This window comes from Girardinichthys multiradiatus, chromosome Y (genome assembly GCF_021462225.1).
Source record: "Girardinichthys multiradiatus isolate DD_20200921_A chromosome Y, DD_fGirMul_XY1, whole genome shotgun sequence".
Taxonomy (NCBI): domain Eukaryota; kingdom Metazoa; phylum Chordata; class Actinopteri; order Cyprinodontiformes; family Goodeidae; genus Girardinichthys; species Girardinichthys multiradiatus.
Genome location: NC_061818.1, coordinates 33092484 through 33120441, shown reverse-complemented (window position 1 = coordinate 33120441; position 27958 = coordinate 33092484). Strand labels below are relative to the sequence as shown.

The 27958-nt window shown below is 40.1% G+C and overlaps 1 protein-coding gene across 5 annotated transcripts in view; it reads right to left on the bottom strand.

Annotated features, from left to right (window-relative positions):
- The window catches only part of LOC124864790 (voltage-dependent L-type calcium channel subunit beta-1-like), a 48523-nt gene that overhangs the window by 12815 nt on the left and 7750 nt on the right, over positions 1–27958 (bottom strand). For 2 of the 5 annotated variants that reach the window (XM_047359697.1, XM_047359698.1), the window contains exons 2-7: positions 27859–27945; positions 9386–9505; positions 9141–9263; positions 6006–6142; positions 5650–5717; positions 3955–4115 (exon numbers count right to left, since the gene is read on the bottom strand). In XM_047359697.1, coding sequence (XP_047215653.1) covers positions 3955–4115; positions 5650–5717; positions 6006–6142; positions 9141–9263; positions 9386–9505; positions 27859–27945 — 696 coding nt within the window. Of the gene's footprint in view, positions 1–3536; positions 3566–3954; positions 4116–5649; positions 5718–6005; positions 6143–9140; positions 9264–9385; positions 9506–20435; positions 20647–27858; positions 27946–27958 lie in introns of those variants that run through there. The other 3 variants (XM_047359699.1, XM_047359701.1, XM_047359702.1) reach the window with 2 other exon arrangements.

Below are 27958 nucleotides of genomic sequence, written 5' to 3'. Positions count from 1 at the left end.
AAACCAGACGCCAGCGTGAGCTCTCGTGACTGTGCTGCAGCTCCAAACACAAACGTCGTACTTCACACTTTCTGTTATAGATGGGAACAGTTGCTGCAGTTATATTACATTACTAATTGCTACTACAGTCATGTATAAAAATGAGGACATCCTATTAAATATTCAGTTCTCTATTAAGAATAGTCTAACCTTATTTTTTATTTATCTCTGGAAAAGAAAGTGATTTAATTGCTCTTAAGCAACAAAAATGAACTTTGTTTTTTACTCCTTCAAGAAAATAAATCACCGAAAATGTGTTTTCTAGCTGACGGAAAACATTACAATGCCCTACCCCTTAAATGGTGGGTTGGCTCCTTTAGCAGAAATAATCTCAGTGAGGAAAGTTCATTCCACTTCAATGTTTCAGCTGTGAGATGTTTGTGGAGTTTCTTGCATCATACTGTATGTTTCAAGTCATCCCACATCTTAATGAGATCAAGGTCCGGACTTAACTCAGCACAGGACTATCAGGATCTGCCATTTTGGGTTTTTTGTTAGTTTATTACTTTCTAGATTCTTGCATTCACGTGTTGGTTTGTTTTCCTTTTAGGTCAGAGTTTCCCCAGGTTTTATTTAGTCAAGTTTGTGCTCAGTTCTTCTTGTCCCTGCTTTCCTCATGCTCATTAGTTTCACCTGACACATTCCCTCAGCCTCCTTGCAGCCTGGTCCACACCTATTATATGTTCCCTGAATACCTGCCTCCCACTCCACTTCCCTCAGTTTATAAGTTTATAAGCTTCCTCATCAGGAATAAAATAAGTGGTCAAATAGAGAACGCCAGAGGAAGTCTTAGCAGATGAACAACATCTGCATGATTTAACACACAACGTAAGAGAGGATCCTTTACTGTCTGCAAGGTTTTCAGCTGATACCTCTTTGGTGATCACCTTGCTGGTGCTAAAATACCATTTTGTTATTACAAATACTGTTATCTTTAGCATTTTAAGCAGATTTAACTACAGAAAATTGAACAAAACCTATGACTATGACAAAATGTTATCAAAAAAACTCCTTAAAGATAGATTAAAAATTAGTTTTTTACTAATTTCTCATGTGTAGACACAACATCAGGTCATTCCTTTAGTTTAAGGGCCTTTTAATGCCTGAATGCTTGATAAGTCTGATTTAAGGTCTCCAAATACCTTTTCATGTCTGCGAACATACGTCACTTGGACCTTACTGGGAGGCAGGGAATGAATTTGCCCAAATATGACTTAAAAACCTCACAAAGCATGAAAAGATAGTAAAACTCCTTAGAAAAAACACTGAAAGTGCTTCAGGAAACCAATGCTAACAATCAACAAATAGATAACTCAAGACCTTTGCACTGTTCTGCAAGTAGAGAATTGAGGGCTTATTTTTTAAGTGTAATTTCTGATTGGATGATTATTCTTATGCAATTTGTTTATGTAGTCTATAGGTTTTGTCATGATTTTTCTTTCTCATCGTCTTGATTTTACAACTCTTTGTTGTTATTATGCTGGTTTTTGATCCCATCACAGCCCCGTCCCACTCTGCAGCACTCTCAGTTTGTTTAGTTTCAAGTGTTTAGTTGTTTTGCGTCACCTTCTTGTGTTGTCTTGAATTTTTTTTAAAGGTTAAATTGCCTGTAAAATCCTGTATTTGTTTGCAATCATGAGTTCTATACCCTTTTATAAGCCACTTTAATTTGGGTAATGATAGTCATCTGCCTTGTATTCTCTGATAACGATAAAACTGGATGAAATTTATTTCCCTTTTTGGATTTTTATTCCAAGCGTGCCCACTCCTCTATGTGCTGGTATAACACTTCAGGCATCAGAAAGCACTAGAGCGACCTGTTCAAATGTTACATTACATAAACCTGAACAACGGAAGCTCCTTTCACCTCGTTTCTATTCACCAGAGCCAAAAATACACAGTGCAAAAATGGCCAAATGGTTCTTGTCAATAAAAAGGGCAATGCTGGAGAGCTGAAAACATCAACTCCACTGATGTTTTTAAAGCAGGCACAGAGCACAATTTTGAGCACAATTTATAGCCGTAAGTAACTTGGTTGATAGCGTACATACATATAGATACTATCACTACAAGGGGAAGTATAAAATAACTACATTTGGGAAAAGGCCTAAACTCATCCAACTCCTATGTCACACCTCATTATAAAAACTTCTCATTACTTCTTCTACAGGTGGAACCATTGCATATCCAACTTCCTACTTGGGCCCCCTGCTCCTGCTGCAGCATGTGCTTTAACCCACTCTCATATTCTCAAGCCTGCAGATATTGTTCTAAATCAGGGGTGCCCAGGGCCAGTACTTTATAGCTACCATCCTGCAACTTTTAGAGGCATCCTTTCTCCAACACACCTGAATTAAATGGCTGCATTTCCCCATCAGTTTATCATTCAGCCCTGAAGGGCCTGGTTATAAACCAGTTTTTTTTATGCATGGTTGCATGTTAAAGTTGCAGGATAGTAGCTCTCGAGGACTGGTCTTGGGCACCCCTTGTGTAGAGTTTGTTAAACATGACTAGGACTTTAACTTGACCGAAGTGCTTTGGCCGGATGAGACTAAAATTAAGTGTTTTAGCAACAAACACTCCAATTGGGTGGCATGTAAAAACAAAGGAATGGATAATCACCTCATGACCACTGTTAAGTATAGTGGAAGATCTGTGAGGCTGTGGGCCTGTTTCTCTTCCAAAGATTTGTTGGAGTGCCTGCCATCATGAACGCTTTGAAATACCGAGAGATTTTAAATGAAAATTTGATGAGAAAACTAAAAATGGTGTTCACTGGGACTTTCAGCAGGGTAATGATCCAAATTAACACAGACATGGTTCACAAGACACAAAATCAACCTTCGGCTAAATTGATCTAGAGAGACTGTGTAAAGTGGAAAAGTCAAAGAATTTTGTGAAATACTAAAAGAGAAGACTAAGTATAAACAGCAGGGGTGCCACTAAGTGTAGTACACATGACTTAAAGCAAAAAATATCTGCCCTAATGTGGGATTTTGGTCCCCAAAGAATAAATGTCTAACAAAAGTTGGATTTGTGTGGACTTTTAAGCATGTTTCTCCTGTGTAAATATCAAAGCAAACATTACTGCTGCCTGCTACTCTCACTGCTAAAATAACCTTATAGGAGCTTATGATTATGATGAGCATAAATTACGCAGTGAAGCATACAACACTGACTGTGGGCTACTGTCACTCAAATCAGGTATCATAAATGGGAATGAAAGCATGTCAGGATGCATTACAGCCATACTCTGACTAACAGGGGCTGCACCTGCATCTGCACACTGAGGGCTGTAATACGGGACTCAGGGGAAATGACAGATGCGTCAACATAAATTGAAAGCCATTCGGTGGACTTTTTTTTGCATCAGTGATTATCTGGAAGCATAAACAGTTGAAGGGCTGCTAAAACCTTCTGCAAGCAGGACATCATGAAAGAGCAGAGGATAAAGAATGATTAAATGTTAGAGGTTAGTGTTGAGAATGAACACTCACCGACTTCTGTTTCTGTTTAGCTGGGCCACCTACAGCATCATTCCACACAAAAGCGAAAAGAGACAAAAAAAAGCACAAAACACAAGACAATGTTTAGTTGACGGGTTCAGATTAGAAAAAAAACGGGAGAGGAGACGTTTTATTATTCAGTGTTTGAGTGTTGAGTCAGTGTTTCTAGCACAGAAACACACATTCAAATGTGTCTCAGCATAACAATCCTGAGAAGGAGCCGTCCACGGCCAAACAGGGTTAGGTTTGGGAGATAGCAGCAGGGATGGTTAAACTGCGAGCAGTTAGTGAAAAACAAGGAGGGGAAATAGAGATGTTAACCCCAGCCACCTCTCAGAGCTCAAGTTCAGGAAGGTTGGAGGAAGGAGGATACAGCAAGATGTCCCAGGCCAGGCTTGCTTAATGTTACCTTCTTAAAGAAGGGCAGTCGGTGGGCGTTCGCTTGGGGGGAAGTTACGCTGCCTGACATGCCCTTGGGGGAGCGAGGGTCACCCTGCGACTCAGGGGTCTCCTCGGCATCCAGGTCGAGAGGGTCAACGTCAAAGGCTGCTGTGGACGTGTCCACGGGAGCTAATGGTGGGGTGGACAGTTTGTACAGAGAAGATGAGACAGAGAAGAAAGCAGGATGAAGAAAAGTGAAAGAAAAAAGAGCAAATAACAAAGAGATGCCGACAGGAGGAAAAGAACATGAGAGGCACCAAGAGGGAGGCAAAAGATGACATAAACTGTGATAGAAAAGGTGATTATAACAGAAAAAAGTTATTAAAAGTTGAACACAACAGATCATCATGAAGCACAGCACAGATGTCAGGCGTAATAGCGAGAACAGCAGAGAAGGTGAATTCAGTGTGAAAGTAACTAAACTTGAAGTGTTGATATGAAAGAAGTGGGAAACAGGAGGATCTGCAATAGAGACTGAGAGAAAGTCGAATGCAGAAGAGAAGAATACAAGCTAAATCATGGCGTGTTAGTGGTGGGGTCTTGTTTTAAAGTGTCAATCCAGGATTTTGGATGGAAAAGGAGTTCATTTTAGAGGTTGAAGTATATTTATTTAACATACTGGAAACAAAAGAAACTGTCATGGCTGACATCTGTAGAAACCTGAAACTGGAAATAATCCAGATACTTAAGGTAGATTTGGGAAGGCAACAAGTTTATGCTCAGGACCTGAATAAATAAACAACCAAAATGCAAATCTTATCTAATTTTATCATCTCAGGAGGTGTGTATTCATATGCAGTCATCATGGGCATGGATTTAATACATTTTATTGATTCATCTGAGCCAATATGTTTCCAGATTACAATGATTATACAACATACAACTTCATTATTCTGGAAACCAAGAATTGGGTATGCAAAATAATTTGTTTGATGGCACTTACTAATATTCTGAAAAATGGGAAGCTCAAAGGACTTCAGTGAAGATTCGAGGACACCTCCGAGCTTGACTGAAATTTGCAGCTGACCACATGGACAAGACAAATGCCTTCTGAAGGAATGTCAGAAGAGCTATTTGGCTATTTTAGGGGTGATGAGTACATTTGGAGGGGTCAAGGTGAAACCTTCCGTGTCTCAATTGTCAAGCATGGTGGTGGCAGCATCATGCTGTGGGGCTGTTTTATTGTCACGGGATGGAACAAGGAAGTAGGAGGACTATTAGGATTTCGAGAATGATCTTTACAAAGCCCTGACCAAAAACTACATTTTTTCCCAGAACTGCACTTTTAAAGGTCTAAACTTCATCATTGTGACTCCATCTGATAAAAACAGTTAAAGTCAACAATAATTGTTTCTGTTGATTTATTTTTGTTTCGGCAGCTCTGCAGAGAAACAGTGATGCAGACGCACACAAACCAGACATACTTAACAGCTCTAATGATCATTGCCTTTTCTCATCTCTATTTCAGTCGCATCCTGAGTGCTAATGACAGACCTCCGAAGACCTCTTTCATTTCTCACAGGAGCCCATTGAGACGTTTCATCATCATGCTCGGGTAACTAGCCAATTATTAACGTCTTCATGTAAAGAACCAAGCACCCGTCTTATTTGACACTTTCTTGCCTTAAGGTTGCAAACATAGCGGGATGTTTTTTGACCTTACCTGTTCCTGGAGGGGTTGGCCTGCGAGTTCCAGTGGCAACATCCAGACTTGAACTTCCTCCAGATTTACTGTAAAAGTAAAAGGCGGTAAAAAATTATGTGTTTTTATTTCATATCCTAAATAAGCATAGTTGCTCCAAGAAAATAACTGTAAATACAGCAACAAAAGAAGCCGGCGTGTATGTACGAAAGAAGCACAGAGTACTAAAGTGACTCACAGCTTTGCCTCTGTCTATTTTAGTGTGTTTTACAGAAAATGGTGGATCAGGAGTGATTCATGTTTGACCCCTTTTTTTAAAAGCGGGGCTGTTGTTTGTGCTGCTCGCAGTGTAGACACAGAGGACCTTTCACCGTTACCTGGAGCTGAGCCGATTTTGTCTCATCCGCTGCTCCTGCAGCAGGCGGGTGTTCTCCAGTTTGACCGGGCTGGGAATGAAGCCCACCTCACAGCCCTCCTTCACCAGGCGCCCGATCCACCAGTCGTTGTTGTACTTCTGCACACACGTCAAACAGCCAGACATCAGTAAGATTAAATGGATAAAGCATGGCTTAGCAATGTCAGAACAGAAGTAACTACAGTGCCTTACAAAAAGGTAATAATAAATTTTTTTTAAATTTTGTCAACCAAGAACCAAAAACAGAAAGATTTGATGGGAATATGGATTCAGATCCCTGATTAAATAGTTGAAGGTCATTTGGGGCATATCTTTACCAGCTTTGCACATCAAGAGACTGATGAGGCGAAGGATGGAGTCTGTTATCATAAGTCTCGCGACAATTTTTAAATTAAATTTAAGGACTCAATTTGAGGATTCAAGGATTTTTATTGTCATACCAGCTCACATTTACATGTTAAGGTACGGAATTTGGACTCGGGTCCTGGTTAAGAAGCCTAATACTTATGTAAAAAGAAAACTTAGTATACCATACATCACTAAATCTCACAATAAATAGCAATCAGTAAAAATAGTGAAGCTGAAATTAACTTTGCAAAGTACTAAGTACACACGTAGAGCATGAGGTAGTCCTTAATATTGCACCTACAAGTGAGTGAAATATTGCAACTTTGGGCCATCTTCACCCTTGAATATGCTTTGATGGGAACTGTTCCATTGTACCGCTGGATGTTTAGGTGCATCCATCTTTTCATCAACTCTGACCAGCATCCCTGTTCTGCAGTCCCACAGCATGATGCTGCCACCATTGGGCACTGTATGATCAGGCCCTTCGTTTTCCAACACAAATACTGTTTTGCATTTCAACTGGAAATGTACACATTTAGTCTCGCCTCACCACTTCTTTCACACGTTCATTGTGTCCCCTTACATGACTTGTGACAAACTGCGAACAGCTTTCTTTTAACGACCTAATTTGTGGAGTACAAGACTAAATCCTTCCTATCTAAACGATTCTCCGCTTTAGCGTACCATGAGTCTCTTCTTTGATTAATGCTCTCCGTGTTCGGCCCTGTTCGTCAGCTTAGGCGGACGGCCATGGAGGGTTTATGTTCTTTCCATTTTCAGATGATGGATTGAACAGATCTCTGTTAGATGATCAAAGTTTAGAATACTGTTTTATAACCTAACCTTGATTTCAATCCTGTAGAGACTCACTATAAGAAACACAAAATGCGATTAGAGAAGTTACACGATGGATGTTTATTTGTTTGACGCTCAGACCCCAGAGGAAGACATGAATGCTGAGAATGCATGAACTTGATGAACGTCTTAGGATTAGAATTAGAATTGTCTTCCCCCGGATCTGGTACTGGTGATGGAGAGGAGGCCCGATGGTAATGGAACTGAGAATCCAATGGAGGCGATGGGGTGGAGGAGGGTCTAAGCTCGACTGACAGCTGGGAGATCCATGAATGGGAGACTTTAAATGCGGAGCCTTGAAGGATCATTGGCCAAGGATTACTGCAGACTTGATGCTGATTGGTTGGCAAGGAGACGCACGGAGAAGCCATTGGATGAGTCTCCCAGATTGATTTTTTGTCATTACTCCATTTAATCTTCACAACTTTAGCTCTGACTTGTCTGTTGTATTCCCTTACCTTCATGATGCTGTTTGTTAACTAATGTTCTGCAACAAACCTCTGAGGCCTACTCAGAAAAGATGGATTAAGTGGGACACCGCTGGACTCAATTTACTAATTAGGGTCTGAATGCAGCCAGCACTGGATTTCATGGAAGGGTAAAAGGAGCCGAACACAAATACACCTCACAATTTTCTGATTAATTAACAAAATGAAAACTATGTATGCTTTTACCTCACAATTATGGACAAATGTTTGCTGTCTTATTGCAAAAACATCCCGTTAAAATATATTTTTTTAGTTTATGTATCAAAATGTGAAAAGTACTGTGTATCATGTAACTGTTAGATCACACAAACATCTCTCCTACCCAATTCCACTTAATAGAAGACTTCCTTGTAATTCCTCCTTTGATGCTCAACATCTCATGTATAAAATATGCAAACGTTTTAAAACAACCCGTATTTCTCTACGTTTTCATTCTGTAGAGTCAAACTTCCTGCAATCTTTTAAAGTGGCCTTTCAAAGATGTTCTTTGGGCTTTAGTTGCCTTTGAAAGCATCTTCAGCCCAGCCTTTGTACCTGACCATAGTAGCAGGTTGTGTGTGATTAAAATGAAATTGTGAGGAATAAAATCTGAAACATAACCAGGTTTCAAATATTATCTAGCTGAAAATAAGCTTATTGGTGCCAAAATAAAATCTTATCTTTGTAAATTTTGGATTTAATTGAATAAATATAAAGAAATGTTCTTTTTGTGACAGGCGGCTATTTAAAAAGTGTTTTAACAAAGTATAGACTGAACACTAATTTTTAGGAGTCTTTCTTTCTGTCTGGGTGATGTCTAGATGATGGATGATGAATTAAATGGCTTAACAAATAGAAATGAGTGAAAAAGCACCCATGCAAAGTATACTTTAAAAGCCCTTCAGAAAGCCTGGAGAGCTGTATTCATTAAGACCACATTCAATGAAAGTTTGGCCCACCAGGGAGGAAAAAATAAAGACTCAAATACAATGACTCACTGGTAATTTCAGACTTATGTGCAGAACTGTGCAACATATAAACACTGAAATTTGAGAATTTAGGATATTTTTTTAGGTATTCTTTCCCCTCTAAAAACCAGAGCACCAATTTCTTACTGCACTGTAAGTTTTGTTGCTACCAACACCCACTCATGGCCTGCTACGGTTTCGATGGAACGTGGCTGTACAGTACGATGCAGCAAAGTATAAAACTTCACTGGCTTTCCGCCCACTATCACTGCAAGTTGTTTTATGGCAGAGAAGTCTGGAGCCCTGCTCCTGACATTTCTTTCTGTGGAGCATCCAGGCTGCTCTGACACTGCACTTACCTTTAGATTACATTTGTGGACTCAGCTACAGAGACCACGGTCAATTATGACCTCACGTTCTCCAGGCAAAGGTTTAAAAGTGTGTAGGCAATGTTCAAACCTCTTTAATGTGCAAGAAGTCTTTGGCTTCGAAGGAAATGGCCATGCCCTGCACAGGAACATCATCATTGGGACCTGGGTTATAACCAACATTGGTGCGCACAGCAAATGCCACTGGTTTGGTCTGGAATCACAACAGCAGGAGCAGATATTAGATACCAGTATGCTGGAAGGTGCTTGACAGAATACAGATCTCAAGGCGCACAGGTCAACGAGGGCCAAAACATTATCTTACTAATGACTGACCTTTGCTTTTTCAAGTGTGGCAAGAGCCTGTCTGTCAGCCTCTTTCCTCAGAGCCTCGGGGTCCTCCTCCAAGGACACGTCTGAGTCCGACGGCCGGCTGGTGTAGGAGTCTGCAGAGCCCTAAAACACACAGTTCATTTTTAACAAAAGTGACAAGATGTTTAGCAAGCAGAAAATAATTTTCAGGGTACACCGTGCTGACAAGAACCCCAACTAACTAGTTTCTTTCTTTTCTGTTCGTACTGGATTCATGTTCTCTTGTGATGCGTTTTAACAAGGTGAACCATTGCTGTGTTGATTTGACCCTGTCTTTCAGACGATTTTCCTGCCAAAAACTCCAATGACTATCCTTTTTTGGTTTTGAGGAAAAGGCTACCAGAATATTTTTATTTACGATGTCTCATTATTTTAGACGTTCTTGCTTTTTCAGAAGAAGTGAAACAGGCCCACAGGATCACATTTCCTCAGCCGTACTGAACAGTGGAAATGAGATACATTGTCGACCGGTAATTCTTCAAGTGTGGCATGTGCCCTCTAGGGGGAACGCGTTGTAATGACAGTGAGGTACGAGAAATTTCCTGATGTTTTGTATTTTTTTGTTAAATTTTTTTTTTGCAAGTGGAACTAATGCATACTCTTCCAGTGTTGCAATCTGGACTTGTTTCCATGTTGCACATTCGCATCACGTTTATACCGCAGAGAACAAAAAGAGTCCTGGATTACTAATTGGAAATTCCTAGAAATTGTGATCAAATTTAGAAAGTAAACTAGAAATAAAAAATGCTTCAGCTGCGTTTATTTTAAAATGATAATTTGGGGCACCACTAATTGTGCCACTGGTGATTTTGTGAAAACAATTATTTTTTCTAACATTTCCTATAATATCTACATTTTGTTTCCTCCCATGAATAGATAGACCTTAATGAAAGGTTTGTTTCTAAACAAGTTTAGTGTGAGATGTTGCAGCTGCTTTAAAAGGTTTATATCTGTTTCTAGGCTTTTTACACATCTTTTCCAGCGATGCCTTTAAATGCAGCCAGCACTGTAAACCTTCTTGTCCTGAGCTGTAAAGCCTGCCTCAGGTGAGCATACAGTAACACAAAGGGCCCCTTCATATTGCATTTAAGCTGACTCTAAATAATCAAGTGACTGACAGTGTACACAAGGTCTCAAACCTGCATGAGGGATTCAGTGAGTGGGTGCCTCAAGTATGGACAATACCACAGACCGGGAACTCTTTATAATATCAGCTAGGATATAAAATTCTCATGAAGTGGCTAAAGTTTCCAGCACATTCACCACTCATGCATGGTAACTTGACTCTCTTCTGCTGACCCTGATCCAGACAAGCCTGCCAGGTAAAAAGCGGCATGTCCTGTAAGCCTGGCCATTCTTCAGCTTATGAAGAGTTTGAGTGTTCAATTTATATAACCGTCACACTTGTTCTCTAGCTTTTTTTGTTGTTTTGTGTATTTTTTAGCTGACAGGCTGCCTGCCGCTTTGTAGGAGGTAGTGACAAGAATGTGGGACAGCTGAATGTGCCAGGCAGAAGAAGTGACTCACTAGGTGTAGGCTTTTTAAAATAGTTCTGATAATGCACAAAGATGACATACGCCATATGCACTGTTGATTTAAAAAATTCCCTGCTCGAGTGTAGTCACACATCATACCCGTCAGGTCCAGCAAATGTCTGCCACCAGATATTCTTCTGGAGTTTGTTTTCGGAACAAAATCTAATGTGACTAAATTAAATTAAGATTTTTACAGGCATCAGTATGTGATCAGGGGGTCTGTATGGGCAATATATATGGACAGTACTTTACTTTTCTACATTATGTTATGTTACAGCTTTATTTTAAAATGGATTAAGGCTTTTGGATCAAACTGAGTAATTGGGGAAGAAAGGTCTTAGTCAGGTAGGGAACCAATAAGCCAATACTCTTAGTGATAGCAGGGAGTCTTGGTTCTCCCGTGTTTTTCTTGTGAAACCATATAGAAAGTTAACAAATTACTTCTCTATGGAATCGCAGCCTGTTTGAATTTTGCATAAATACATCTTAGTTATAGTCAGATCAGGAGAACCAAAGTGATCTGTTCTCACATCCTAAGGAGCAGTAGACCTTTCATCTAAATCTTCGTCTAAATCTTGAATGGTGTGTAGTATTTTATTAAATAATGATCCAACAGCTTGCTGAAAATTAAAGATTTTTAAAGATTTTTGTAAACTTTCTGTTTCCTCTCATATTAGACATTTAATTAGTAGATTTCTTAATTTCCATGTATTATTCTGCTAAAAACAACACCTAAGAGGCTACAACAGTAACACACATTCTCAAACTTCATCCCTGATGATCTGTTGGTGTGATATTATTTATTTTTTCCTCTATATAGCTAAACACTCGAATGCAGTGGGGAAGAAAATCATACTGATTCCATTACTTATGGTCTGCAACACATTCACAAAGGACATTTTCCAGCCTGTCTGGGCTAAAAAACACAGACAGGACAGACATCTGAAGGATATTTTAATAAAAACTGAATGGCCCAGATTGGGCTTACTGTATTTTTTATATATTTTAGCTAAGCTTTGAATGCTCTCCAACCCTCTTTATTATGGCATATACCGAATGAAATTAAATAAGTGAGTCATTTTATTATTAAATGACATTTTTTTCTTTTTAAATAATGTTCAGCATGTAAAGGTTAACAAGGTTATCTCGGATCCCAGGCCGATCAGCACGGGTCCTCCTCAGAGCTGTACTAACTGTGTCAGTATAAACCTAAAAAATTACAACGTGAAATTTTCTCATGACACCATCCTTATCTGCCTACTCTGCAACTGGAAAAGCCAGTAGTTTGTGGATCGCCTTGTAATGAACACTAGGAAGATAAAAGAGATTATATTTGACCCAAGATCAATTTGGGAACATAGCCCTGAGCTCTTTCACAGTGTGTTAGTCTACATACTCTTGTTGGAAGCTTCTGTGGTAAGCTACAACAGAGGATGTACTTCATATAGTTAGAAGGCTTATACAAATTATATGGTGTTACCAGTAAACCATTGCAAGTGTGATAATGTGCTATAGTCAAGGCTTCAGTTCCTGATTAAATCAGCTATAAAGATGGTGGATAATAAAGATCATTGTTACCTGCAGTCTCCGTATGAATAATCCACCCTTAAGGAGGTACAGAAAATTCTGACCCAACACACATCCCGAACTGTGAGTCTGAAATACTTCCCACTCGCTAAAGGTTTAGGATGGCAAACTATAGACTGAATTAGTAGAGCAATTAAATGATCCCATCTGCCATCAAAATGTCAAATAACATGAAATAGCCACATGGTTTTTGTTTTTCGGTAATAATCAAACTTGGTTTTGGAGGTTTTTTTATTTGTGCTCCTAGCACTGCTGGGAAAACCCCTCTCATTGAATGGACTCCCTCGACACAGTAGGATCTGCTCCTATAAAGACTCACGTGGCATCTGGGGTTGGTTGAATGCTACAGGAAACTGAATATTATTTATCACCTTTCTCCTTTTCTGTGAAGTTTACATTTAGCTTGCCTTTCTTCAAATGCGTAAAGAAGCATCGGCATTGGGTTTGATTTCGTCCACCTTTCTGTTCCCATCGTCACTATAGTTAAATAAGAAACTTTAATGTTCCCAAACAGTAGACATTTTTATAATGGTAGGGAGTTTTGGTGCTGCTTCTTAAAGCTGCGGGGTCTCACATACTACATTACGTTTTTTCAACTATATTAAAGCACAAAAAACTGTACAGATCTTTGGCTGGAGTCAAATGTCTGGAAAAAACACTTATGGGTGAAGCAGCTTTGCTATGAGTCAATGTTTGCAAATGCATTGATGTATGATTATTCATTGTCTCTGCTTCTGATGGCTGTCCATGTAAATCTGCAGGATTTAAAATGAAATGACAAACATTGATCTTGATTCTCGCTCCGCCACCTGTTTCACAGAGGCACTCTGTGTCTTTGCAACAGCACAATGAGTGCAGGCACTCCCTGTTACCAGGGCGATGGAAGGCTGCTCGCCACTTCCTGTTTTACTTAAGGAAACGGTCAAAGTGGTGCGCCGGTGGCACTGTGAGTTCCAAGCAGCATCTAATGAGTTCAATAACAGCAGCACCTCACTTAGTGGGCCTGAGTCATTTTATGAGCCTTTCAGGTGCATCCCAGCATGCAGCAGTGACTAAGAAATACCTGATAGAAGGTCCTGCTGGAACATTTTAAAGGAAAAAAAGGGCAAGAGCATCATCTAACCCACCCACAACAACAGGTTGGTGATGCAGAAAACACAGTAGGGAGGGAGATCAATAAGCAATGACTTTTTAAAGGTGGATGAGTGTCTGAGTCATCCATTTATTTTATAAATATCAAAGAAAATCAAAAAAGAGAGACCCGCAGAGAGAGAGAATACTCTTCATTTCCTACCCCCTCACTACTCCTCCTCCCAGATGTCATTAGGTTGTGTCTCTAATTTAGCTGCTTGCTTCACTTCACAGACAGCTCCTGTTCAAAATAGCTACAGGCCACCTGATGGCAGAGCTGCCTTTCTATTGGAAGAGCCATGGCAGGGACCTCAGCAGTGTCATAGTAACCATCGGAGCAGCTTGTTGCAAGCAGCCAGCGAGAGAGTCAGGGCTACATAAGCAATGAGAAAGTGATGGCCTATATATGGGAATCGATTGTAAATAAATATAAAAGGCAGATAATTGACATGAATGGCTCCTAGAAGGCCAAGATGTTCCAAATGTTTCAGCTTTGGACCAACAAAACAGTAGCATAGACAATTTCCCATTACAGTACACTGGTTAGTTAGTGAAATCTGTTTGCAGTATAAACAGCAGAATAAACAGCACTGGAATGTTTATCCACATAGCATTCAGGAGGGAGACAGGCTTAATGTCCCACAATGTGTTTTGGTCGGAAATGCACATCTGATAAACATAGCTAAACGCCCTGAGGAAAACCCCTTGTGAACATGCTGGTTGAAGTTGGTAAGAGAGTGCCAGTATCTAAAGTGAAACAAGTCCTGTAACAACATGGGCTGAAAGACCACTCAGCAAAGATGAAACCAATTCAAAGTCAGATTCACTAATCTTATTTTTCAAATCCCTTATTTGTGTGCACAAGCCTACCGAATAAAGCTGATTCTGATTCTACAGAGGAAAAAGGGCGAAACATGCAAAGCCTGATAACACTATTCCAACTTTGAGGTGTGGGGGTGGTAGCATCATTCTATGTGGGTGCAAGAGGTATTAGTGCACTTCACAAAAGATATGGTATCATCAGGAAAAGGCATAAAGTGAAATTATACAGTCAACACCTTAAAACATCAGAAAGTTAAAGCTATGGAACAAATAGACATTTCAGATGGACAATGACTCATAGCATAACAACAAATTAGGTCAAAGGTGACTGAAGGACGATAAAGTCAAAGTTTGGATGTGACTATAACAAAACTGTGGTGCATGGAATTTGTAGACAAAAAGGTGGTCTACAAACCCAACCCAGTCACAGCAGTGAGAAGCTTATGGAAGGATACCCAAAACACTGAAACACCTGTCATTTTAGTGTGGGAGGTTTAATGGCTAAATTGGACCAGCCTGGTAGCCAGTCTTCATTGATTGCACATTGCACCAGTAAGAGCAGAGTGTGAAGGTTCAATTAGCAGGGTAAGAGCACAGTTTTGCTCAAAATATTGAAATGCACACAACATTATGGGTGACATACCAGAGTTCAAAAGAGGACAAATTGTTGGTGCACGTCTTGCTGGCGCATCTGTGACCAAGACAGCAAGTCTTGATGTATCAAGAGCCACGGTATCCAGGGTAATGTCAGCATACCACCAAGAAGAACGAACCACATCCAACAGGATTAACTGTTTACGCAAAAGGAAGCTGTCTGAAAGGGATGTTCAGGTGCTAACCCGGATTGTATCCAAAAAACATAAAACCACGGCTGCCCAAATCACAGCAGAGTTAAATGTGCACCTCAACTCTCCTGTTTCCACCAGAACTGTCCGTCGGGAGCTCCACAGGGTCAATATACACGGCCGGGCTGCTATAGCCAAACCTTTGGTCACTCATGCCAATGCCAAACGTCGGTTTCAATGGTGCAAGGAGCGCAAATCTTGGGCTGTAGACAATGTGAAACATGTATTGTTCTCTGATGAGTCCACCTTTACTGTTTTCCCCACATCCGGGAGAGTTACGGTGTGGAGAAGCCCCAAAGAAGCGTCCCACCCAGACTGTTGCATGCCCAGAGTGAAGCATGGGGGTGGATCAGTGATGGTTTGGGCTGCCATATCATGGCATTCCCTTGGCCCAATACTTGTGCTAGATGGGCGCATCACTGCCAAGGACTACCGAACCATTCTTGAGGACCAAGTGCATCCAATGGTTCAAACATTGTATCCTGAAGGCGGTGCTGTGTATCAGGATGACAATGCACCAATACACACAGCAAGACTGGTGAAAGATTGGTTTGATGAACATGAAAGTGAAGTTGAACATCTCCCATGGCCTGCACAGTCACCAGATCTAAATATTATTGAGCCACTTTGGGGTGTTTTGGAGGAGCGAGTCAGGAAACGTTTTCCTCCACTAGTATCAGGTAGTGATCTGGCCACTATCCTGCAAGAAGAATGGCTTAAAATCCCTCTGACCACTGTGCAGGACTTGTATATGTCATTCCCAAGATGAATTGATGCTGTATTGGACGCAAAAGGAGGCCCTACACCATACTAATAAATTATTGTGGTCTAAAACCAGGTGTTTCAGTTTCATTGTCCAACCCCTGTACATATTAATTTTCAGTGGTTTTACTGTAAGAATGGAAGCAGTTGGGGACATAAAACAAACACAGAAGTTTGAAATTATCTGACTCACGGCTGAGTTTTAAGATGCCATCATTTGTCTGTAACATTGCTCAAATCTTTGGTGTTTTACTGAGAGTATTCCATTGTCTACTACCAACTTCTATTATTTATTCAGTCATCAAGCTGCCAAATATGGTTCCTGGCTGAAAAACATACTTAATCAATAGAGTTGGGAAAAAAGAGCAACAGAATGGGGGAAGGTAATGTAATAAGGAGAGAGGAGAGGATGGGAAAACATGAGTGTCTTAGAAAAATGATAAGGTCCTCTGGCAAAGATATAGATGAACTCATTGTTTTCTGAAGCAGCAACGAAAAGGAAGATTTCTACAAGACTAAGCAAATATTGACTCGGTATTAATGGTATGATAATTTAGTAATCATTCATTCCTTTGTTTAATGTTTGAAAAAATAAACACAGTAACTACTATCAAACGAGCCATTCTGTAACAGTGCCAGAAAACAGGGCAGAGTTTAAAGATTTGAATCTGTTACTGCCACAAGCAACAGGACCATCACAGCAGGTGTTGCAAGAATCCACAGCGTATGACTAAGAGGTGATTACCATCAGAGAGCTAACACGTACTGCGAACCCTGTAACCTGATAATTAAACAGATACAAATATCTGCAGACTTATCACACAGGATGATGTGATAATGAATAAAAAAGATGAAAAGTGAGACAATTAAATATCATTTCTTGCTTTATCTCTGAGTTTTAGCACACAATCCAGAGAAGAAAAGGGGCAAAATGTGCAATAACTTCATAAGGAGAGCGGGTTTAGCTTAGTTAGGACAGAATGAGGTGGAGAAACGCAAAAGAAGGGAAGATGGAGTCCAAGAGGACAGTCATGTATGCAAATTACAGTATCCCTTCTGGATCTCTAATCTGGTGGCTGAAACTGGCCTTTCACCATGTCTTTGTCACATCTATCGATCTATCTATCTATCTATCTATCTATCTATCTATCTATCTATCTATCTATCTATCTATCTATCTATCTATCTATCTATCTATCTATCTATCTATCTATCTATCTATCTATCTATCTATCTATCTATCTATCTATCTATCTATCTATCTATCTATCTATCTATCTATCTATCTATCTATCTATCTATCTATCTATCTATCTATCTATCTATCTATCTATCTATCTATCTATCTATCTATCTATCTATCTCTCTCTCTCTCTCTCTCTCTCTCTATCTATCTATGGCCTCCATGGGAGAGTTGGACGGTGAAAATCACTAAGAACCAAAAATAATTCAAAGGCTCATCTCACATTTGCCAAAAACATATTGATGATCTCATCACAGACGTCTGCCAAAAAACTAACAAACCATTTTAGAAAAAAAAACATCATACCAGCAATCAAGCATGGTGGTGGTAGTGTGATGGTCTGGGGCTGCTTTGTTTCTTCAGGACCTAAATAAATAGCTGCAATCATGACCTAGTTAAAGTCTGGACTTAAATTTGATTGATATGTTGTAGCATGGCCTTGTTACACTCTGTTTTTGTTTGAAGATCCTCCAACATGGCTGAATTAAAACAATTCAGCAAAGAAGAATAGATCATCACGCTTCACACCGATCTAAAAGACTTATTGCTATTTGCAATCAATGCTTGACAAAAGCTGTTACCACCAAGGGTGGCACAGCCACTTATTAGGTTTTATGGGTAACAGCATTTTCAAATGGATCCAGTTTGGTTTTGATACTTTTTTTCCTGTGTAATAAACAAAATAATTATTTTAACACTGCATTTTTACGGCGCGGTGCACTGCGTGGCGATAGATCGTGCAACCCAAATACGGAAGCCTCAGTCCTCGATGTAGCTGTACCTTCACTCGGATCTAGGTATATTCAAGATAAAAAAGTCTGATATTAAAATTTGATTTTGCATCTGAAATGTATAAATGCGACAAATAAGTTAAATTAGAAGAAATCTTTAAGGAGGCAAAAACGTTTTTAAAAAGGTGTGATCATCAATGTCTTAGTTGAAAGACAACATTATGTTTTCTACTCAAGAAAATCTGCTTAGGATCTTATCTCTTAGCCAGCATTTATTATTTTATTATGGTATGTATATTAGCTGTTAGTGAACATCCCTCCCTGAAACTAGATGCATGAAGCACAAAAATGCAGGATTCAGGTGTCTTAACTGTAATAGCTTTCTAACTGTTGCAGAACTTGAAGGATGCTCACTGGCTTCAGAGGTCAGAGACTTCCAGAAAGGAGAACAAAGAATAATAGCAGCACGATTGGGGGAAACGTGTGATCAGTAATAATTCTGGATAGAGAAGCCAGGAACACACAACACATCATGGTTGCATACTGGCATGTGGGACCCATGCTGCCTATTCTAAGCAAAATACCTTTTGCTTTTATGTCAACTGGATCTTTACCTTGTGTGTGTTGAATATGAAGACACATGATTGGACATGTGCGCTAAACAAGTTCAGACAACGATTTTTTGTTTTGGACCAAATTCTGCTTGAAGACTTGTTGTCCAATACGTAAGCAATGTTGCTAGAGATGTAAATCTAGGTATCAAAATCCAAACAAAAATAAATATATGTATTAGAAAGCATTGTTGTTACTATAATTTAACAATTATATCAGGGAGGCTTGCTGCTTTTCTGTTTAGGGCATTGACATCATTAAATATACTTTTGCCTTACCTTTTTGTGCATAATATCAAAAAACTGTCAAGGTTATCATACTGAGAGAATCTCATACAGGCTTATGCCTACTCAGGCCGATAACACACAAACTAAAAAGGGCTTTCTGAAAATTATTGAATTATTTACATGTCCCTAATATTTATATGGCTTTTACTAAGCTCAAAACAAACTGCCTCAAAGGGCAAATTTTGTTTGTTAATATGTTTACAGACAAAAAAACATTTTAAATTTTAATGCATTTGAACAGGGGTAAAAATTATTTTTTTAGTATTTGAAATGTCATTTATATCGCAAATTATTACTAACCATGTTCTTTCCATTGTTTTACATCAGGATAATCCTCCTCACCACCCTGCAAACATGGCTGGGCAACAAATCCAGTTAAACTGTTGGCTGGACCTTCCAAATTCCCCAAATCCTACTCAAGAGAACTATCCATTGGATGAGACTAACAAACAGGTCTAATCCATGAAGACCCAACTTGGAAACCTGCAAAAATAAAACGAAAATCTGCCACTAACAGCTTGGTGCCAGACACTAAAGCACACTTTCAGATTTATTGGATTCAGTACATCGAATACGTCTGAGCTGTGTTAGCAGCTAAATAGTCAGTATCAGGCGGCTGGTCATAATGTAATGGCTAATCAACTTAACAGTTATACTCTTCTGTTTAACAAAACAACAGAATTTTTCAATCAATAATTTGTTGATTTCTGCCTCAGTCCCTCAAATCAAAACCATGTGGACAATCTTTAACTGATTTTGCCAAACAAACAAAAAATACAGTATCTCTGTATGGGAACCATCATTTAGATGCGACTATTTTAGGATTTATGACAGCTAGGGATGAAGCTATAAGTCTGAGCTTGCCACTTTAAGCTCTGAATCTTTTCAAATATATTACTTGGAACATAAAACACATTACAGAAATAGCAAATATAACTGTTGGTTGTGTCTTAAATGCATACATCTGCTATTCCTAACTTCAAGCATTATGAAAACTCAATCATCAACAAGTGTATATTGAAGTTGTATAGCTTGAAGTTATTTGTTAGGTTACCACAAGCAGTTTGAAGCTGGGGCTATGAGTGAATAAGGGGGACAGCAGTGAGAAAAGCCCCCTGAAATAGCGACAATGCTGGGAAGGCTGATCGACCGACGCAGACACTGGGACTGGAGGTCTAATTAAAAACGCAACGCCTTTTGAGCAGCTGTGGTCCGGCCCAAAATGGAATTGCAGGGTACAGTCGGAAGAGGGGGAGCAAAGACAGATACAAACTGGGATGTGACTGAAAGATCTACTTAAGCTGTCAAATGTAAAATGAAATGTGTCTAGTGAACTTTTAAAACTCTGTCCTTTTACACACTAACGCTCACTCAGCTACAGGCTTGCATACCATGCTTCCATTTCAGTTAGATGTGGCCAAACATGCGCAGCTTGTAAATTTATCCTGATACTTCTTACCATTACGGGCCTTGGAATCCTCTCAGTCCTCTCCATACCTCGTTTGCCACGCTTGCCGCACCCCGGCACAGCAAGGGAACAAAGCCAGAGTCCACTCTGTTCGGGTGTGTGTGTGTAAGATGTCTGTATGTTAGTTTAACAAGTGCATGAGTGTGTTTGTGTGTATGTGCGGGTGTGTGGTGTGTATGATAAAGGAGACAGCCAGAAATGTGTTTGAAAGTAAGAGAGCGCACTCTTAACCTCCAGCCCCTGTCATACATGAACGCGCACACGCACGTACCCACCTCCACAACCCCCGAGAAGCGAGTACGGAGCCGAAGCTGGCTATAGATTGGGGGGGGGGGGCGGGTGTCAGGTTTCAGGACTTGTGCTACATTTGCAATCTGGGTAAATATATTTAGTCCTGGCAGGACTGAACACACTGAGACCCAGATGGAGGTTTGGTATGCAGTCATCAGCCATTCAGTGGTCCAGCTGACAAGAGAAAGAAGTGGGCAGTGACAGGGAACCCGCATACCCCCATTTCCATTTCTTTTTTGTTCCATTACTCCGAACCTCTGCTCTAATGCCATTCTTCCCAGCATCTCCTTTTGTCCCTTTTTGTGTCATCTGGAACAATAAGAATCATTATGGATGAAGTCAGGAAGCGATGTAAGGTGGGGGTTCGGTGCTGCAGCAGTAAACTGAAGGCAATGGTCTCAGTTTACCGGTTTCCACTGACTGACATTTAATGATTTGAGCCTTTGAAGTATGTTTTAAATGTCACAGAGCATATAGTACTGAAAATGATTATTCACATAAATCGCTCAAATTTCTTTTTATCAGTAGCATTTTTTTAAATCAGGGACAAAAAATACCACAATCCAATAAATTATTTGTTAACTAAATATTTGTTACGATTTATATAAAAAATTTTACAATTATGGAAAAAGTAGCTTTTCATAAATATTTATATGTGTTTTTGACCAGCTCTAGTGATCTAGTGTATTTTCTGATGGACTGTTGCACAGGAAATAAAAAAGGTAAGTACACAGCTAATTATAGATACATTATTATTCATGTAACAAATGTATTACGGCTTATTTAAATGATCCCACATAAAGTTATTTATGGTCCTCAATGCTAAAAAATGACTTGGTCCACAAGAGGGCGACCTCTGACCCAGTGAAAGGAGGTTTATCATTGCTTAACTTGACCTCCTCCTCCTCCCTTTGTAGGAAAGCAAATAAGAAATAAAGAGATGCAAAGAGAACCGCCCATTAGCTATTTGTCTTTAAGTTAATAATAAATTGGAATGAACCCTTTAATTTTATGCTGCATCATGATCGTTTAATGGGTCTGTGAGTGTTTTCTGGCTCTTAATGTTTTGCTGTAAAATGAAACATGAAATAGCTTTTTCCCATTGATAGCCTCCACAGTCTCAGTCTGAGCAACAGGAAGCACATCATCATGGTCGAACTGCTGCAACAGACAGCGTTTGCCTTGTTTTTTGCGTGCCTACAGGCAAGAGTGTGCTTTTTTTGAACTCGACACACAAACTTACAAGACTCGAGCACATAGGCCGCGCCCTCACACCCACCCACAGCGGAGAAAAGAAGAAAAAAAACACACACACACGGGCGCCCAAACACAAATCCATCGAAACATCCTCTGCTTCATCTCTCCATCCCACCGTCGCCTCTCACACAGGGGAAGATTCAGCAACCCGGTTGCCATAGAAACCAGGCCGAGTGTACCAGCCGGCTCTACCGTTGGTTGATTGTGGCTCTTGTGCGTTTGTGTGTACACGGTGAGCGAGTGTGAGCTCGCGTGGGCATGTGTTAGACTGTAAAGCCTATACGGGGCTATGCTTTCAGTTGTCATGCGAGGCTATGTTTACAAAATCCTATATGTTGGTGTTTTACTGGCAATTCTGAGCTTATTTAAGCACCAGCATGTGTGTTAAAAACCTGCATACAGCTTGAGTTTGCAATGTCGGAATAATGCTCGAAATGCAATGCAGCAACAGGAGATAGAGGAGAATAATTCATTCTCCTGACAGATAATGTGTTGCTTACACACTGAGAGATATGATAAATACTATCTACTGTCAGGCTGCACTGCACGTGGGTCTTCTCTGCTCTGAGTTAATGAAGTACAAGGCAATGAGAAGGGCAATGTGTGCAGGCAAGAATGCTGCTAACCTTTAGAAACCACAGGATACTTTAGGTCCCTGTGTTCACCGTCAGTGATGGGATTTTTTTTTTTTTTTTTAAGCAGCACCAAACCAAACAGTTAAATGTCACACAGCACCAAGCACATCAGTTCCTCTCTCAAATGAAGAGGTCAGACAGGAAAAGGGTGGCTCTTCCAGCTAAAACAACGCACAGCTTTCAGAAATGTCATGTCCAGACACGGAGAGCTCCACGGGTCATGATGGGTGGGTGATGCTTTACTCCAGCCTTCGTGTGGTACAAATATACTACTGTTTACACAGAATGCATGAACTGAAACATCTGCTTGGTGGGTTGGGATTAAGCTCTGAAGTGATCATTCCAGGTCAAGTCTAGCATCCACCATCAACGGTATCTCTGCTCTGGCTGTGCTGAAACTTAGCTTCATGCTAACAAAGCCATCTCGATGCCTACGATCTGTTACCAGTTAAACACACAGGTAAAGAAAGAAAGACATTTCTCATTTAAAGACAAGAAACTAAAGGTTTTTTTGGCACTCAGATTAACTAAGTAACAGACAATCTAGGATGAAAACCGACTTAGTAATAGCCAAAAAAAAAACATGTCAACAGTGGAGATAAAACCCTCTCTCCCAGGAGACGTATATTATGGCACTGTAATAGTCTGAGAAGTGAGTTTATTTTTTTGTTATTTTTCTTTTTTTAGAGTTAAAGCTTTTGAAACTAGCCTATGGGATCTCATTGTCAGGCCAGAAGCTTTGTGTGAGAGTTATAGTGATTATCTGTTCACCGGTGACTGTTCTAAGAAGCTTTTGGCTGTATTTAGTCACTGTTGTTGCATCTGACCAAAGCTGGGTCATCATCCTTGTTTTTTGTGTTAGTTGAAATTCTCCAGGGCTGCCCGCCTTTCCTTGAGCCTCCCAAAGAGATGTTGTGGAGAAAAGGGTGAGGATGAGCTCCTTTTCAAGAAACTCATGACTTATTAGGCTATAATTTTCAACCACAAAAAAGTAGGAATGTTGCTTCTAAAGTAACTCAACTTCAAATTCCAGTTAATTATTCATGCATGGACATCGTCTTTGCAGTCAGTTAAAGACACAAACTCTATCTTGTTCAGTAGAGATGGTAGGATGGAACTGTAGATGAAGGTAGTCCACAACGATGAAGTCTCTTCTGAGCCAAAAGGCAAGAAAAAGATCCCAGACACAAGAGCCTGAAATTAAGTTTCTACAAAGGGTGCTGGGGCTCAGTCTTAAAGATCAAGAAGCTTAGACCTTCCAGTGGGAGCTTGAATAGGGGCTCCTCTACCTTGAAAAGGTGATTCGCAAACTTAGTTAGAATGCCTTCTTGTTGCTTCTCTTTGGAGTTGTTCTAGGTATGTTCTACAAAAGGAAGGCCACTAAAAACAACTTTGTGGAGTGATTACATACACTAGAGCTGCACAATATTTAGAAAATTTCATATTCCAATTATGGTTTGATATTGCAGTTGCAGTATAAATTTTCCTACTCTTCCAGTATGTCTTCACCACTCTCCCTAAGCTTTCTTATCTTGGCCACAAAGATCTAAATAAGCTGTGGGCGTAAAGGACAGTTAGTGCCCATACAAATAGCCAAATGTATTAGCCGAAAGCATGAATGCATGGCACCTGAATTATTACAACCTACCAGATACTGCAACCAAGCAGTAATCTGCGATTGCAATATTGCATGCACTGATATTAAAATGATGATGGTGATTCCATATACACTGCTCAAAAAAATAAAGGGAACACTTAAACAACACAATATAACTCCAAGTAAATCAAACTTCTGCCAAATCAAACTGTCCACTTAGGAAGCAACACTGATTGACAATCAATTTCACAGCTGTTGTTCAAATGGAAAAGACAACAGGTGGAAATCTTTGGTGATTAGCAAGACACACTCAATAAAGAAGTGGTTCTGCAGGTGGGGACCACAGACCACTTCTCAGTACCGATGCTTTCTGGCTGATGTTTTGGTCACTTTTGAATGTTGGTGGTGTTTTCACACTCGTGGTAGCATGAGACGGACTCTACAACCCACACAAGTGGCTCAGGTAGTGCAGCTCATCCAGGATGGCACATCAATGCGAGCTGTGGCAAGAAGGTTTGCTGTGTCTGTCAGCGTAGTGTCCAGAGCCTGGAGGCGCTACCAGGAGACAGGCCAGTACACCAGGAGACGTGGAGGAGGCTGTAGGAGGGCAACAACCCAGCAGCAGGACCGCTACCTCCGCCTTTGTGCAAGGAGGAACAGGAGGAGCACTGCCAGAGCCCTGCAAAATGACCTCCAGCAGGCCACAAATGTGCATGTGTCTGCACAAACGGTTAGAAACCGACTTCATGAGGATGGTATGAGGGCCCGACGTCCACAAATGGGGGTTGTGGTCACAGCCCAACACCGTGCAGGACGCTTGGCATTTGCCAGAGAACACCAGGATTGGCAAATACACCACTGGCGCCCTGTGCTCTTTACAGATGAAAGCAGGTTCACTCTGAGCATATGTGACAGACGTGACAGAGTCTGGAGACACTGTGGAGAGTGATCTGCTGCCTGCAACATCCTTCAGCATGACTGGTTTGGCAGTGGGTCAGTAATGGTGTGGGGTGGCATTTCTTTGGAGGGACGCATGGCCCTCCATGTGCTCGGCAGAGGTAGCCTGACTGCAATTAGGTACCGAGATAAAATCCTCAGACCCCTTGTGAGACCATATGCTGGTGCGGTTGGCCCTGGGTTCCTCCTAATGCAGGACAATACTAAACCTCATGTGGCTGGAGTGTGTCAGCAGTTCCTGCAAGATGAAGACATTGAAGCTATGGACTGGCCCGCCCGTTCCCCAGACCTGAATCTGATTGAGCACATCTGGGACATCATGTCTCGCTCCATCCACCAACGTCATGTTGCACCACAGACTGTCCAGGAGTTGGCGGATGCTTTAGTCCAGGTCTGGGAGGAGATCCCTCAAGAGACCATCCACGTCTCATCAGGAGCATGTCCAGACGTTGTAGGGAGGTCATACAGGCACGTGGAGGCCACACACAATACTGAGCCTCATTTTGACTTGTTTTAAGGACATTACATCAAAGTTGGATCAACCTGTAGTGTGTTTTTCTACTTTAATTTTGTGTGTGACTCCAAATCCAGGCCTCCATTGGTTAATAAATGTGATTTCCATTGATGATTTTTGTGTGATTTTGTTGTCAGCACATTCAACTTTTTACAGAACAAAATATTCAATGAGAATATTTCATTCATGCAGATCTAGGATGTGTTATTTGAGTGTTCCCTTTATTTTTTTGAGCAGTGTATATAAGTTGTGCCTGCTATGAAAACTGGAAATATTAGGGCTCATTGTTCCTGGACTATTTAAACCTGCCTCTGGTTTTTATCCTGTTTAATTAAAGCCTGTTTGGGTTGGTTATTTTCATTTAATTTCATTTATTGAGTTATATAGTGCTTTAAAACAAATGGCCAAGGTGATCAAAGTGCTTAACAGATCACAGAAACACAGTGAGAATCAAGAGAGAAAAAAAACATAAATACATACAACCATAAAAGCAGACAACAGGAAAATAAGAATCATAGATAAAATGCCATCATACTACTTGATATTAAAAGCCAGCCTGAAAAAATAGGTCTTTAGCCTAGATTTAAAGATGCCTGGTGGAGCAAAAAGGTCAAAGTGAAGTTGGTTCCGGAGTCAGGGTGCTGCCACTGGAAATACCCGGTCAACCCTATGCCCTATGCTTAAGTCTAGTCCTTGGAACATCAAATAAAAGTTGAGTTAAAGACCTCAGGGATCTGCCATGTTCAGAAAGATGTAGAAGGTCATATAAACAAGGCGGGGCCAATCCATTAAGAGCTTTAAAAACAAACAATAAAAGTTTAAAATTAATTATAAAAAGGACATGAAGCCGGTGTAAAGGGGATAAGACAAAGATTATGTGCTCACGTTGATAGGTGTTGGTTAAAAGACGGGCAGCCGTGTTCTGGACAAGTTGAAGACGTTTCAGGGAAGACTGGGAGACACCAATATAGAGTCCACTGCAATAATTGAGTCTAGAGTCAAGTCAAGTCAAGTAAATGTTATTATCCCCCAGGGGTAATTTGTAGTGCAGACAGCAGTGAAAACATAAAAATCAGCTACACAAAAAACTAAACAAAACAACAAAAAATATCATGTCCTTACAATGTGGACCTGAAATTGAGCAGGCTAATAGCAGCGGGGATAAAGGATTTTTTGTATCTCCATCCTGATGGTAAAAGGAATAATTCAAATAAAGAGCTACTAAAAGCAGGAATGGCTTTCTCCAAGTCAGGAAGGTATAAGGTTGAACTTTGGCCAGAAGACGCAGATGATAAAAACCACAGAGTTGATTTGAATTGAATTTAAACTCCTGATCCAATATGAACCCTAAGTTTCTAACAGTGTTATATAATTTAAAAGCCAAACCACTGACAGCTATGGTGACTTTGTCACTAAATAAAATACATTCGGTTCATTTAAGAATAGAAAGTTATGTAGCGACAGTTCACAGCTAACCAGATTTACACATTCAGGCTCTCATAAACATTCACACACTGCTGATTTAAAAAGTCTATTTTCATACAAAAATTTTAATTAGCTGTTCAAATTTTGTGTTTTCTTAACGGAAATTGGAAATTACACTACAAAGCTCCTCCATGATAGCTACTAACAATGAGAACTGTAGAAGTCCCTAGTTAAGATCCTATCGTCTTTCCTGTTTTAATTCACCTATTTTCGATATTTAAAACACTATACACAGCTTAAGAAGCACAGAAGGGAACCTATGATGTTTGCCTATGCATTGTCTTCAGTATTTAAACTATGGTACAGTGACAAAGCCATTTATTTTCAAACAAACTTTAGTAAGTCCTTAGTTGTTTAAAGCCTGAAATGTAAGAAATGATTATCAAACAACTAGAAATATCAGAGAAAAACATGAATTAATTCTACCATTTTGTGGGTAAAAAGTATGTAAACCATTAACACCAGGTGCATTCTGTGTAATTAAAACATTTCAAGCCATCATAAAGTTAAAAAATAGCTTGCCAGGACTTCTTAAAACACAGCAGAAAAGACATAAACGTTTTCTATATTTAAGTTAAATCCCTGACTTCTTGGCATTAAAGGTGCCTACTTTAATTATACTAAATGTCCAATTAAGGAAAAGGGCAGAGAAGGAGAAGATTAGGTGTGAAATGTTACCTGGCGGACAAAGCTGTTCGAGGTGGTGTCAGAAGAGGTGCTCCCATCTGAGCGCTTAAACCGGCTCTTCCTCTTAGCATACTTTCCCTTAAAAGATGGA